This window comes from Cydia strobilella, chromosome 13 (genome assembly GCF_947568885.1).
Source record: "Cydia strobilella chromosome 13, ilCydStro3.1, whole genome shotgun sequence".
Classification (NCBI taxonomy): Eukaryota; Metazoa; Arthropoda; class Insecta; order Lepidoptera; family Tortricidae; genus Cydia; species Cydia strobilella.
In genome coordinates this window covers 15,134,815-15,147,956 of record NC_086053.1, presented here as the reverse complement: position 1 = coordinate 15,147,956, position 13,142 = coordinate 15,134,815, and the positions used below count along the sequence as shown (strand labels likewise).

At 36.8% G+C, this 13,142-nt stretch overlaps 1 protein-coding gene across 1 annotated transcript; it reads left to right on the top strand.

The window, feature by feature from the left end:
* The first annotated feature begins 5,830 nt into the window (after positions 1–5,830).
* On the top strand, positions 5,831–12,322 carry LOC134746397 (uncharacterized). Its single transcript, XM_063680765.1, has 4 exons — positions 5,831–5,948; positions 8,071–8,263; positions 10,963–11,180; positions 11,649–12,322. Exons 1-4 carry the CDS (start codon positions 5,831–5,833, stop codon positions 12,320–12,322), a joined length of 1,203 nt encoding a protein of 400 aa, XP_063536835.1.
* Positions 12,323–13,142: the final 820 nt, after the last annotated feature.

The window sequence follows — 13,142 nt, the reverse complement described above, 5'->3', positions numbered from 1 at the left end:
CGAATGGCAAAGGTCAGTTGGACGGAGAAGAAAACAAATGAAGAGGTTTTACGCATGGTAGGAGAGAAGAGGAGTTTGTTGAGAACCATAGAAAATAGAAGAGGAAAGATGCTTGGACACCTGCTACGACACGACGAATTTATCAAGAACATAATTGAAGGGAGAGTTGAGGCAAGGAGGCGGAGGGGCAGACCAAGGAGAACATACATAGATCAAGTAAAGGAAAAACTCAACGTCGTGTCGTATCAGGCTGTCAAGGAGAAGGCAGAGGATCGACACTTATGGAAATCGCTCCACCGACAAGAGTATAACTCTTAAATATATGATGATGATGATGAGTTAGAAAGTCAGATTGCAGTCGCTTTCGTAAAAACGAGTGCCTACGCCAATTCTCGGGATCAGTTGTCAAGCGAACCCCAGGCTCCCAAAGCCGGGACAACGCGAGGAAGATGATGATGTAAAACGGTTATGAGGTTTTGTCTGGCTGTTTGTCGATTTTGTATAGATGTCGGAAGGAGAGTTGAGGTAAAGGATTACATAAGGTACACAACTTCATAGAGTAATAATTGCAAAACAGAACGATCCAATTAAGATTCCAAAAATAATCCAATTAAGATTTAACACAACAGTTCGGGATTCGGAGTAAAAATAATACAAATCGGTACCTACAGAATTTAATTAGTACACAGCTAGGTACTTAATAAACATGTAAATATTTTTTATCGACCCTCAAAAAATTCTGATTTTCATATCAGAATGCTTTTTCGCTGTGCAATTCGTTTTTAGGGTTCCGTACCCAAAGGGTAAAAACAAAACGGGACCCTATTACTAAGACTTCACTGTCCGTCTGTCTGTCTGTCTGTCACCAGGCTGTACCTCATGAACCGTGATAGCTACAGTTGAAAATTTCACAGATGATGTATTTCTGTTGCCGCTATAACAACAAATACTAAAAACAGAATAAAATTAATATTTAAGTACATACAACAAACGCGATTTTTTGCCGTTTCTTGCGTAATGGTACGGAACCCTTCGTGCGCGAGCCCGACTCGCACTTGGCCGGTTTTTTTAGGTATAAAATACGTTAACCTACGTTATTATACCTAAACCGGCGAGCGTGTATGAGGAATGTTATGAAAGTGAAGGAAGCGAAAGAGGTATGTCAGGATCGTAGCACGTGGAAATCCGTGGTCTCTGCCTACCCCTCCGGGAAATAGGCGTGATTATATGTATGTATGTATGTATGTACGTTATTATATTTTTGCTGATCGTTTGAGTAGGTACCCATAAACAAATGTTCAAACTTTTTATAAATGTTTCTATTCGAAACCTGATAGCATATTACGAGCCACTTTTCCAGCTCCTAGATAACACAAACATTTCATTGCGCACTTTGTCAAAGGCAATTTCTGCCTAGTATTCCTCGAGTAATAAAATTCTTTGATAACCAAGCATTTTCTCAAGAACCTTGTCTCCTCAACCGAGAGGATACTAAATGTTTTTAAAGCCTAACAAATGTGACTACTTTGCTTTGACAGGGGGCTTTCCTTACAGACATTGCGATATTAAATTGGGAACGGAGTCGGCGGAATCGGTATTTATTACATTTTATTTTCTTTTTTCCCGTTACCCGTACGAGAAGAACCAGATAACTCGCGACGTGATACGTGACTTGTGCTGAGTGACATTCTTTTTGGTGTAGGTACTTTAGATAATATTAAGTAACATTTTTTTCACCACACCATCTCGTAAAGGCTCTCTGTATTCTTCAAACCATAGTAACTTATACTAAAAACTAAACTAAAAATGAAGATTTATAAAAATACGATAAAATGTATGTATGTAATGTATGTATGTATGTAAATATGGATAAATGATTTTTTTTATTTGCATTAATTATTTTTATGATTTTGACCCATGTTCTTTCACTGATATGCGTTAAAATTGTTAAATAACAAACAAAACCGTCAACGCCATCTATACGACAGTAGGCCAAAGCTAGTAGCGCCCTCTGAACGAGAATCAAATTTTCTTGATTTTCGAGGCACGTTTTTTACTTAGACTGTATCCATCTATTACGGAGTTATATCTATCTTTGTTAAAACATAAATAAGATAGTTGCATTTTGTCCACAATAATGGCAAAGTAATATGTTTCAATTTTTGAATGATTTCCTCATGTTAGCTAGTAGATTTAACTTTTTTTTTAAACCGGCCATGAGCATGTCGGACCATGCTCAGTCTTCCTTCACAATAGGCTAAACTGGAGCTATTAGTATAGAAGATTGTTAACAAAGGGATGAAATGATACTTGGTGCCTTTCACCCGATTTAATCAATCTACTTTTCATAGCCAATACGAGGAAACTAAAAAGACAAGGCAAATTTGCATAGTCAGTAATTAAAATTAAAGTAATAGACGTATAGCCTTGATTTTTTCCTTAGAACTTACTTTCAATCGGAGACTTTGCACGTCTGGTCATAATAATCCATAGCGAAAAACATTAAATTGCAATATTAATAAAAAAACACGTATTTTAAGAAACTGCAGTAACTTTAAAATGATTTGATATATATTTAAAGTATGAAAATCAGCGGGATTGCCTCTTACTTTTTAATTTTTTACTTTTTTGTTCTAAAACTGCCAATAGGCAACGGCATTACTCATTCAGCAAATGAAACTGTGTTAGAGAAATTAGATATTAAATAACAATTGAATGAGTAAAATAAGCAATTTTTATCTAACATTTTACTTTATTTATATAAATAATGCCAAATAACTTCAAACACCCATTTAATGTCTTAAATAACGTTAAACTTGTGGCTGTAAGTCTTTTTACTATGAAGGGGAGACTTTGCGATAACTCAAAAACGGTTAAACTGATCACGTTCGCTATGGTTTTCTTTTAATGTCTCGTTTAACCCCACACTGTAACCCTACAGCCATTTTTTTTTAGGGTACACCCTAACAACCCTGAAGTGACAAAAAAACTACACCCCCACTGTACGTGTACCCTAAAAAAAAATCATTTTAGATTTTATTGTACGACTGTCGGATTTATTGATTTATATAACCATGCCAAATTACAGCTTACAGCACGACAAAGCCTCGGACAGACAGACAGACAGACGGACGGAAATAGCGAAACTATAAGGGTTCCTAGTTCACTACTGCACCCTAAAAGTAATGATTTTAAATATTGCATATTTTTCATAGGGTTCGGATTTGATTTGTAATGTTTTACGGTTAGTATTTTACAATAAATGCAAGATAACCGATTTTGAGTCTCACCGGCGCTTAGAGCTTGATGCCAAGCGCGATAGAATAAAAGCCAGACCACCCGCGGCAATACCCTATAACTTTGTTGATGGTGTGCTCATATGCCCGCAATGTTTGCGAACTTTTAGTAACAAGATCGGCTACATCAGCCACTTGCGAGCACACCAGCGACAGCAACGGAGTTGACAGCAGTCGCCGTGGCCGAAGTCGGCCGTGGAGTTATTATTTTCCAGCACGCGTTGATGTGGTAACATTTTAAGTTTGATTCAACAAACAATAATATTATATGATTAGCTGGTTCCCGGCTATGAAATGTTTCTGGATGTGCGGAAAATGTAGGTAACCTATAAAATGCATGGCTATAAAATTCAGAAAACGTATCATACTACATTAGTCACACGTGTATTAATATTGGTTATTAATAATGTTTGAATAATAGATACCAATTAACTTTAAACCTGAACTTAATTAGGTATCGCATGGATGCCTAGTATTAAGTATTTAATTATAAGCTGAGCATAAATAAATGATAAACTATTAAAACGGCGGCCAAAAATTTCAAAACATTTTGATGTCTTTTTAAACGCTGTAATATTGAAAAAACGCTCATTTGACAATATGACGACTTGCATGCGTCATGCAAGCATTTTTTATACAGGGGGGCAATTTGGCACAGGAGCCCGATCAGCCCGATTCTGATATAAAGATTGGTTACTAATTAGATGGTTGGCAGTCCTTGTGCATTTCTCCAAAAACTTCCTGTGTGCACAGCTAAACTGTGAATTGAACTATCGCGTATTTCCGGACTGATACGATGTTCAAACCTTCAAGAAAAGAGCGTATATACTTATTCCCATATTAAAAGCCGGCAACGCACATACGCGCGACGGTAATCGCTTACCATTAGGTGATACGTCTGCTTGTTTGCCTCCTAAGTCCTATATCATAAACAAGAATGCAATAAGATTTTAAGGAACCATCCCCAAGGTCATCATAATATGGCCACGACGCCGGCGTCACGCCGCCACCGACCTCTTTATACATCTACATCGGCGCCAACTGGTGAGCATAAAAACGGTAGCCCTCATTAGTGACATATGGTTTTTGTCCTCCAGTACACCTGCATGAAATAAGATCTTTTTCGAGCAAGTGTGATAAAAATTTAATTTGAAACTAATCTACTTTATACGTCATTAAACTTAATAAGCAACCTCGCCTATTCAGAGGATCATAACGTCGTTTGATGATCAATTAAAAACAGACCTTTTAAAATTAACTTTAATTTTACACGTGCGGCATCTTTCTGCTTAAGCTTAGCCAGGCTTATTAATTATTAATTAAACATGAATACCCAATTCATAAGTATTCGTAGTGTCTTCAGTTCAAGGAAGTTTCGCATTCGGACTCCATGTGAGCTTGTTTCCTTTTGATCTCTTTAAATTAATGTAAGTACACCGGGATGTTTTAAAGTAAGTCTAAGCCGTTTGTATAAGAAATAACAGACTGGATAGTTGCTAATACCCCTAAACACGCGGCATAGCCGAAACCTTTACTCGTCACTCGTAAATTATCATCTTTACTTGTCCACAAAATGCACGCTCAGGGCGTACGGGATATATTCCATGGGCATCAGCTTTAGACTATGAGACAACGCGCTAATAGCTGCATTTGCTGATTTTCAAAATCATTCAACTTTAAATTACAGTGGTCTTATAACATTTAAAACTTTCGCAGTTTGAACACATATTAATCACATTTAAAATCGGGTCCATCACGAATTTATTTTGTTACCTTTATTTACCGACGTTTCGACACAGGTTTCACTGGTCGTGGTCGCGGCTAACTGTTGTCCCAGCAAAATGTCAAAACAGAGATTTGTGTGACTATTACCCGACGAAAAGTGTATTTAAAGTTTGGGGTAGACATCACATTTTCAAACCACCCACTACACATAAATGTTAATTATTGTCAATACTCCGACTCGCAACACACCCAACATTCGCGCACACATCCGAAGATAGATCCCTTAGCTTTAACTTTTGGATCTCTGGTCCTTGGGGACTTGGGTTGCCGATAAGTTAAAACCATCTTCCCTGTTACAATTTCTGGTAGTTTCTGGTGATTTCTGGTGGTCGGGTAGTCACACAAATCTCTGTTTTTGACATTTTGCTGAGACATCGGTTAGCCGCGACCACGACCAGTGAAACCTGTGTCGAAACGTCGGTAAATAAAGGTAACAAAATAAATTCGCGACAGGCCTGATTTTAATTGTGATACCACGTTTAAATTCGCTACCGTAAAACCACCCATCTATGTATACTTAGTTCAAAAGCTTCCACGTTTAAGTAGTTCAATATTAACTAAAATAATAATATATATTCTTTCAGGTGTAACGTGGTCTGGGCTATCCAACTTAGCTTTGTCTAACTACCTATGTGTATAGTCGCCTAGTACTTACAATACCTACAAGCTTTCTTTAATTGGGGCTAGCTCGGTCCGTGTAAAACTGTCCCCAAATTTATTTAATACATATTTACTACAGCAAGCTTGCAATGTTAGAAGAGCTACGGAAGTTCGGGTTGGACCGCCATGACTTTCCGACGCTGTTGGGGAATGCATCCACACTGCTGCGTATACTGACTCTGAACATCGACAGCCGGAATACCAAACGTTAGTATTATGAATCTTACATTAGGTTTAGACCTACACTGATCATTCACCATCGTAAACAGGTGAAAAAAAACCATTTTTTCGAAATTCTTAAATTTTTGGTGAAGACAAAGGCCATGCCATTGCCACCTGCCAGAATAAGCTATGTGAATCTGCCCCCAGCGAGTAGGTATTGGCTTGTAATTGTTTTTGATGATGTGGCTTTCTAGTAGTAACAAGTATGCAAAATTTCAGCCCCCCCCCCCCCCCCCCCTTATATATTCCCCAGCCCCTCGTATTCATTAAAAAAATACATTGTTCTGCCACAGATAATATTAAGTAAATACATTAATTTTGAAGCTTTGGTGAAAAACTTGGAGGTGTCGCTGACGTGAAACGTACTTTAATAAAAAAAACTAAAATAAATGTATTTTTTCGATTTTTTTTGTACAGCAATATATCCTATAATTGATGTCATATATAATTGTCTTTATTATATGCACAATATACGTGACGCACGTCAAAATCGGCTGGATAGAAAAAAAATGAAGAAAGATTATGTTTCGTTCCTTTTTACAAAAAACTCGATTAAAAACATTACAGTTTATTACAGTTTGGGGGGCTGAAATTTGGCATACTTGTTACTAATAGAAAGCAAGAACTCGCCGGGGGCAGATTCACTTAGCTTATCCTGGCATGGCCTTTAATTCTTTACAATCATGATCCGTACAAAACCTAATTAATAGATAGAGATAGAGAGAGATTTATTATTCAAAAGTTATACATTAAGTTATACAGTTTCCTGCAAAACTGTTTTCATAGTTTGTCTGCAGGTAAGATAGTTAACTAAATTATTCTAATTGCTATGCTACTTAACTTATTGCTTGTTATGCTAAATGTTAATTATTGGCACACTTAAGCGACATCCTGTTTGTGATACAGGTGTTACTTAAGTGTATCCAGTAGGTATTTCTTAAGCTTAATAAAGATAAAACCTCTTATAACCGTTATGACAGCACTTTATAAAGAAGAATAGTTATTTGTGCAACAAGAGAGGAAAGTTGGTTTTTCTTGCGAGTGTTCATTTTGAGTCCCGAGAAAGCGAAAGATTCTATAATTGAATCACGAGCGAAGCGAGTGATTCTAAGGTAGAATCTTGAGCGTAGCGAGGGACTCTAAAACACGAGATGTAAAATAACTTTGCTCTCGTGTTGCACACATAATTTTTCACCTCAGTAGTGAGAACATATTAAAGGTTAAAATGTATTTCGAATTACACAGAATAAACAGAAAAAAAAAGTATTATAATATGTACGATACGATAAGATACGATACGATACGATTACGATTGTTTCGTATCGTATCGTATCGTATCGTACATATACCGGACCGGACCGGACCGGACCGTACCGTACCATAAAAAAAAATGTAATAAAAGTATGAAGTTCATGGCCTTCACTAAATTAAAAAGCTACATTGTTTCACTCCCTGGAGTGAGGAAAGTCGCACTTTCCTCACTCCAGGGAGTGACGAAAGTAGGCTTGTTCGAGCTGCTGAGGTGAAAAATAATTTGTCACACTTGAATGAGATACGAATTTTCAAAAGGTACCTACTTACAGCCTCTAATAATAATGACATTCTATTTGACACATCACGGATAAAACTACACAAGAGTATCGGTGTGTCGGAAGTATTCTAAACTGGGTGACTATGCATAATATCGTAAATAAATTGAAAACTTTTTTTAACGCTACAAAAAAACAATGTTAATCTCACTAATTCTGGTGTACGAAATAATTTCTTACAATTTTACTGATAGCGCAGTATTGACCCTGCTCACGACTCGTGAATCAACCTGTGTTGTGACAACAGACAATACAAACACATCTTTACCGGAAATTTATTACATACTGAACTTATATTATAAATGCGAAAGTAACTTTTTCTGTCTGTTACCTCTTCACGCTTAAACCGCTGAACCGATTCAGATGAAATTTGGTAAGTAAACATGGAGATAGTTTGAGGCCCGGGGAAGGACATAGGGTAGTTTTTATTAATGATCATCATCAATACACGCGTTTGCGAGTCAGGGAAGTCGTGGGCAGATGCTAGTCAGTTATAATTATTTACTTTTCTTTTCTAGGAATATCATTTATCTTCTACGTGTTGATGCTGGTATCTCTATTCTGCTACTTCTACGCTTATATAATATCTGTTATCTGGTTTATCTTCTTTCGGGAAGTAGATAAAGGAATGTTGAAGAAAAGCTTAGCATTCTCTGAACTGGTTACCAGTACGGTGTCCGTCACCAACTTTTCTTACATGTATTGGAATAAGTAAGTATTGACAGAGAAATGTTTCTCATCCTTCACAATGACAAACAAAATACATTCAGTATTTTTCTCATTAAACAATTTACTACCTGCTTTAGAAATAGCATTATGTTGCGTAAAGCCGGAGTGTGGACTGTATGTGAAAATAAGTTATGCTATGCTAACACAAATGAATTAGGTTGGCTTACCGGTTCTGCTGGGTGTCCTCTTGCTGGCAGAGGCCTCTGATGGTGGTGGTTCCTTGCTTTCTTTTTTAATATTTGGGAACACTGTTAATAAGGATTTTTTACGGAATATTATAATTTTATTTATATGATCGGGTCAGTGTACGAAAGGAGACCCAAGAAACGAAAAATACAAATTTCCGAACTTAACTTTTTACTATTTTGTCGTGTAAAAAATGTCTAATTAAGTAATTTGTCATGTAATTTTTTTCTCTAGGATCAATCATCATGGAGATAGGTGAGGTTGTAACCGACAATAGTACAAGAACATAAGTCGGTTCTACGGTTTGATAGCAATGAACCTTTCACACTTCTCGCTTCGCTCGTCGTCGCACCTATCATGTGTTACATAAATTTTCTGTTCCTAACGCCGCCTAAAATTGTCGATTACTACCCCGCGTATCTCCATAATGGATGATCTTAGAGAAAAATGATACATGACAAAAGATATTTATTTTAATATTTCTTACATGATGAAGTAATAAAAAGTTCGTGTTATGTTGAAATAAAAAATATTTTTTTTCGTCCTTCAAAATCTTTAAATTTTGGAATGCAATATCTCGTTATTTTTAAATTGTAGAAAAAAGTTTTCAACTAAAACCTGCTTATTTTGACGTATTCTATAAGATACAATCATAAAAAAGTAGTGTTAATTTGACATCACACCGACCCTTTGCTACAACCGCCCCAACCGTATTACATCCCAGGTAGCATTTATACGTCATTATGACGTCAGCGACGTCATACTGATGTCATAATGACGTCATAATTACGTCATTATGACGTCGCTGATGTCTCTTTGCTACCTGGGATATATAAGTATAACAGTAAGACGTCGATATTCAGTCATCCGCCGAGGCCTTCACGATCCACTGGAGCAGCAGTACAAAGCATAATGGCGGCCGAGACAACAAACCGCCGAATGATGTCCAAAGAATTAGTTATTGGTATTTCCAGAAGAACTCTTCATTAACTGCACCCATTGCGCTTGCCATTCTTTGCATAATATCCTATCAAAATTATACATTAAACAGCAAAATGCAAAATAGCTATTTATGGAACAAGTGCGGAAAGTGTATGATGTCCGACGAGTGGAATTTTATTCACGAGCGAGCAAAGCGAGCGAGTGTATAAAGGAATACGAGTCGGAAATCATCTTTACGCACGTGTATCATACAATGTTTTACTATGCATTGTGCGAGTAAATAAAAAACATATCATGGCAAATAAGTTTAATTATAAAAGGAGTGTTTTAAATCGACACGAGTTGCGATTGTTGCGAATTACCTATTCGCACGTGTATCGTACAACGTTTTACAGTACATATGGCCCTTTAAACTTTCGACATATGCACGAAAAGTGCTATTTTCCGCACTAGTGCGAGAAAGTAGCACCATATTTACTGTAAAAAAAAATTGAAAACAAAAAGCACTAGTGCGGAAACTTTCCGCATGATATGGCTCCGTAGGAAACGCACTTTTCGAGCACATGCATTGTAAAATAAATAAAAATGTCTGGAACACGATCCGCCATGTTCCGTGGATCATTCGAAAGTCAATCCTACTGTTTTTACGAGATTCTGAAGACTATCTCTAGTCTTGGATTTGAAGTAGCGATCTCAATATTAATATGGACATGACTGGTATAATTTATAATTTTTTCTACACACAAAAATAATATAACTTATTGGAACAAAAAAGTACCCTGTAACCTTTTTGGATGCTTTTGTAAATATCGGGCAAAAATTATGATGATAATAAATAAAAGTTAATAGTCATATCCATATTAATATTGAGATCGCTACTTCAAATCCGCTCTCTAATATTGTTTACATCATTGTAAGCTTTTGCTGTCGTTTGATTTTGAAAATAAGCGAGGTAGACAAGGAACAGGAAAAGCCCCAATATAATTGATCCCTGTGGTACGCCCATAGAGACCAATGACCCCGGTGATCGCTGTCCATTCACGTATTATTGACGTTAAAATATCGTCTAATTGAGATAGCACAAATGTTTCACAAAATGTGCTGAATGTATGTAGCACAGATATCGGTCTAAAGTTAGAGGGGTCCGAGTTGCTACCCGATTTAAATTAAGGAGTTATTTTACTATGTTTCATATAGGTACATATTAAATCAGGAAACTCGCCGCAGTCAACACTATTGTTAAATATAAGTACCAAGCACGGATTTAGATTATAACTTCATGGTACCAAGTCAGGCGCTACAATTTTACTTAGGATTTGACAACATGGGCAGAGACTTTTCAGAGTTCATTAGTTTTTTTTACATTCATTGATTTAAACGCCTTTATTACAACTGAGGTACAAACATGTTCAAATACATAAATCAGTCGTCCTACCTGGCATCCTAACTACGACACTAAAAAAATTGTTCCTAGTTAGTCCAATCAGACGGTTATACGTTATACCTAGGATTTGATTCTGAAGCGCTTTAGTGAATTTCAATTTTTTTTTTAGAAATAAACTAAAAAGAATTATAGACGCGTATATTCTCTGCGACTCTAACGTCGAACCCAACAGCAGGATGTCCAGAAACATCGAAGTGACCTTGAAGTCAGTCAAAAAAAGGGTATTCATATCTTGGATCTTCGTCGTGAGCCTAGTTGCAGTTCACTTTATTGGTCGACCCCTGGTTGTTGACAGAAATTCTATGAAAGATTATCAACTTTTGTTGGGTATGTTCACTTTTTTGTAGTTAATAGAGATCGTCTAAGCTAAAATCTGTAACAGGCGGGCGTACCGGACCGCGACCTTGGTCCGGTCTGAGGCCCGTTCGCCAGAGTGGAAGGTGGTCCGCCGTAGGTACGTCCGTTAAGGACACAGCTATAAGTGCGCAAGAGAAACAGATATTTTGACCGGATGAAGGTCGCGATCCGGTACGCCCATCTGTTTAAGCTTTAAGTTTGCATAAACTTACCATATTCATAGGAATTTAACGTTTAAGTATAGCAGCGCTAGAGCTGGAACCTCTGTCGCAAGCCCCTTCGGTGCAGATGCACACTTGACGTAGACGGTATATTATCTCATATCATATCATATCATTTATTGAATGCCAACCATGGTATTACATATAATATATTAGTGGTTAATACCACTAATATATACTAATGTATTAAGTAATGGTTTTGTTTTTATTCTTCTAGGCCTTGATCCAGGGGTCGAAACACCTAACTTCGAAATTTCAGTTTTTGTCATAACGATGACCGTGCCGATAATTTTATTTGCACCCGTCAACATAATAGTCCTTCTCATAGTCATCGCCGGCTACTCCGAAGCCTACATGTTAGCCCTCAGCGAGGAGCTGCTGTGTCTATGGGAAGACGCCGAAACCGACTATCAGATGCAGCCCCCAATAGAGGAATCAAATCACATTATCTCAATCGACGAGTTTGTAAAACGACGTTTAGACAACATAATTAAATCTCACGTGCAAAGTATACAGATGTTCCAGCAGGTTGATGACGTGTTTAGAAATGGAAATGCTATTCAATTCGTATTGTTTTCAATATCCGTCGCAGCTTGTCTGATGGGAGGCTTACAGAACACATATGCGCAAATCCCTTTTATTTTATTGCTAGTAGGCATGAACTGTTTCACGGGTCAGAATCTGTTGGACGCAAGCTGCACTTTCGAAGCTGCTGTTTATCTTTGCAATTGGGAAAAGTTTGACAGGAATAACATGAAATCAGTGCTGTTGATGCTGCGAAGCGCGCAGAAAAATATGAAGTTGTCAGCGAGGGGAGTGGCTTTCTTGACCTACGCGAGTTTGACTTACATTTTCAAGAGTATCTACTCTATGTATACTGCGTTTCAGTAAAGGGATTCAGAGACAGGGGGAGACGTAACAATTGGCAATGCTTTAAGCGTATGTTCTATTTATCATAGTAGATTATGGTTGCATTAAACGCACATCTGCTGCTCACTCTGGTCACTCACCAACACTGCGGTCGACGGTTTTCATGTCATCTAGTGGACTTCTACCTACGATATCTACCTATTTTAAATAAGCTTGGGGAAACGGTGTCAATATGAAATCTATCCTGTTAAAACAAAAAAAGCCCTTAGAATCATAGAAGGGTGCTCTAGAGTACCTTTCACACATAGAAGTATGTTCATGGACAATAAAATTTAGACTTTAGTATCGCTATTGTACGGTTGGCCAAAGTCAGAATTATAACTTAAGAAACAATGACAAACTAGCACTGCCTGCCTCTAGTTATGCACACTTCAACAAAAGTTTAAGTAGTATTGGAATTAAAATATATAATAAGTCGAACAAAGATATAAGGGACTGTGACGATATGAAACTATTTGACATGAAAGTGAAAGAATATTTTATAAGTAGGCCATATTATTCTATCGACGAATACTTTGCTAATGTATTAAATTAATTTGACATGTTTTCATCCATATTTAAATTGTGTACTGTAATTTTTGTTCTGTCTGTTTGTTTTATCTGTGTTATTTTGTAATTTATTATAAGTGAATTGAACTGTATTTGCATCCATGCAACTTTGCTTAAAGCAAATAAATATTTGATTGATTGATTGAAATAGTATAATCTGAGACACTTTTGTTGGAAGATTACAAAAAAAAATTAAAAAAACATGTCTATGATTCACTTATTTGTCAGATGA

What these genes read in the sequence shown, in the direction of transcription:
- LOC134746397 (XM_063680765.1), top strand. Translation starts at nt 5,831, where the DNA reads ATGTTAGAAGAGCTACGGAAGTTCGGGTTGGACCGCCATGACTTTCCG. An exon ending in CGACAGCCGGAATACCAAAC is followed by an intron (nt 5,949 to 8,070) that starts GTTAGTATTATG and finishes TTTCTTTTCTAG; the next exon opens with GAATATCATTTATCTTCTAC. An exon ending in TCTTACATGTATTGGAATAA is followed by an intron (nt 8,264 to 10,962) that starts GTAAGTATTGAC and finishes TTTTTTTTTTAG; the next exon opens with AAATAAACTAAAAAGAATTA.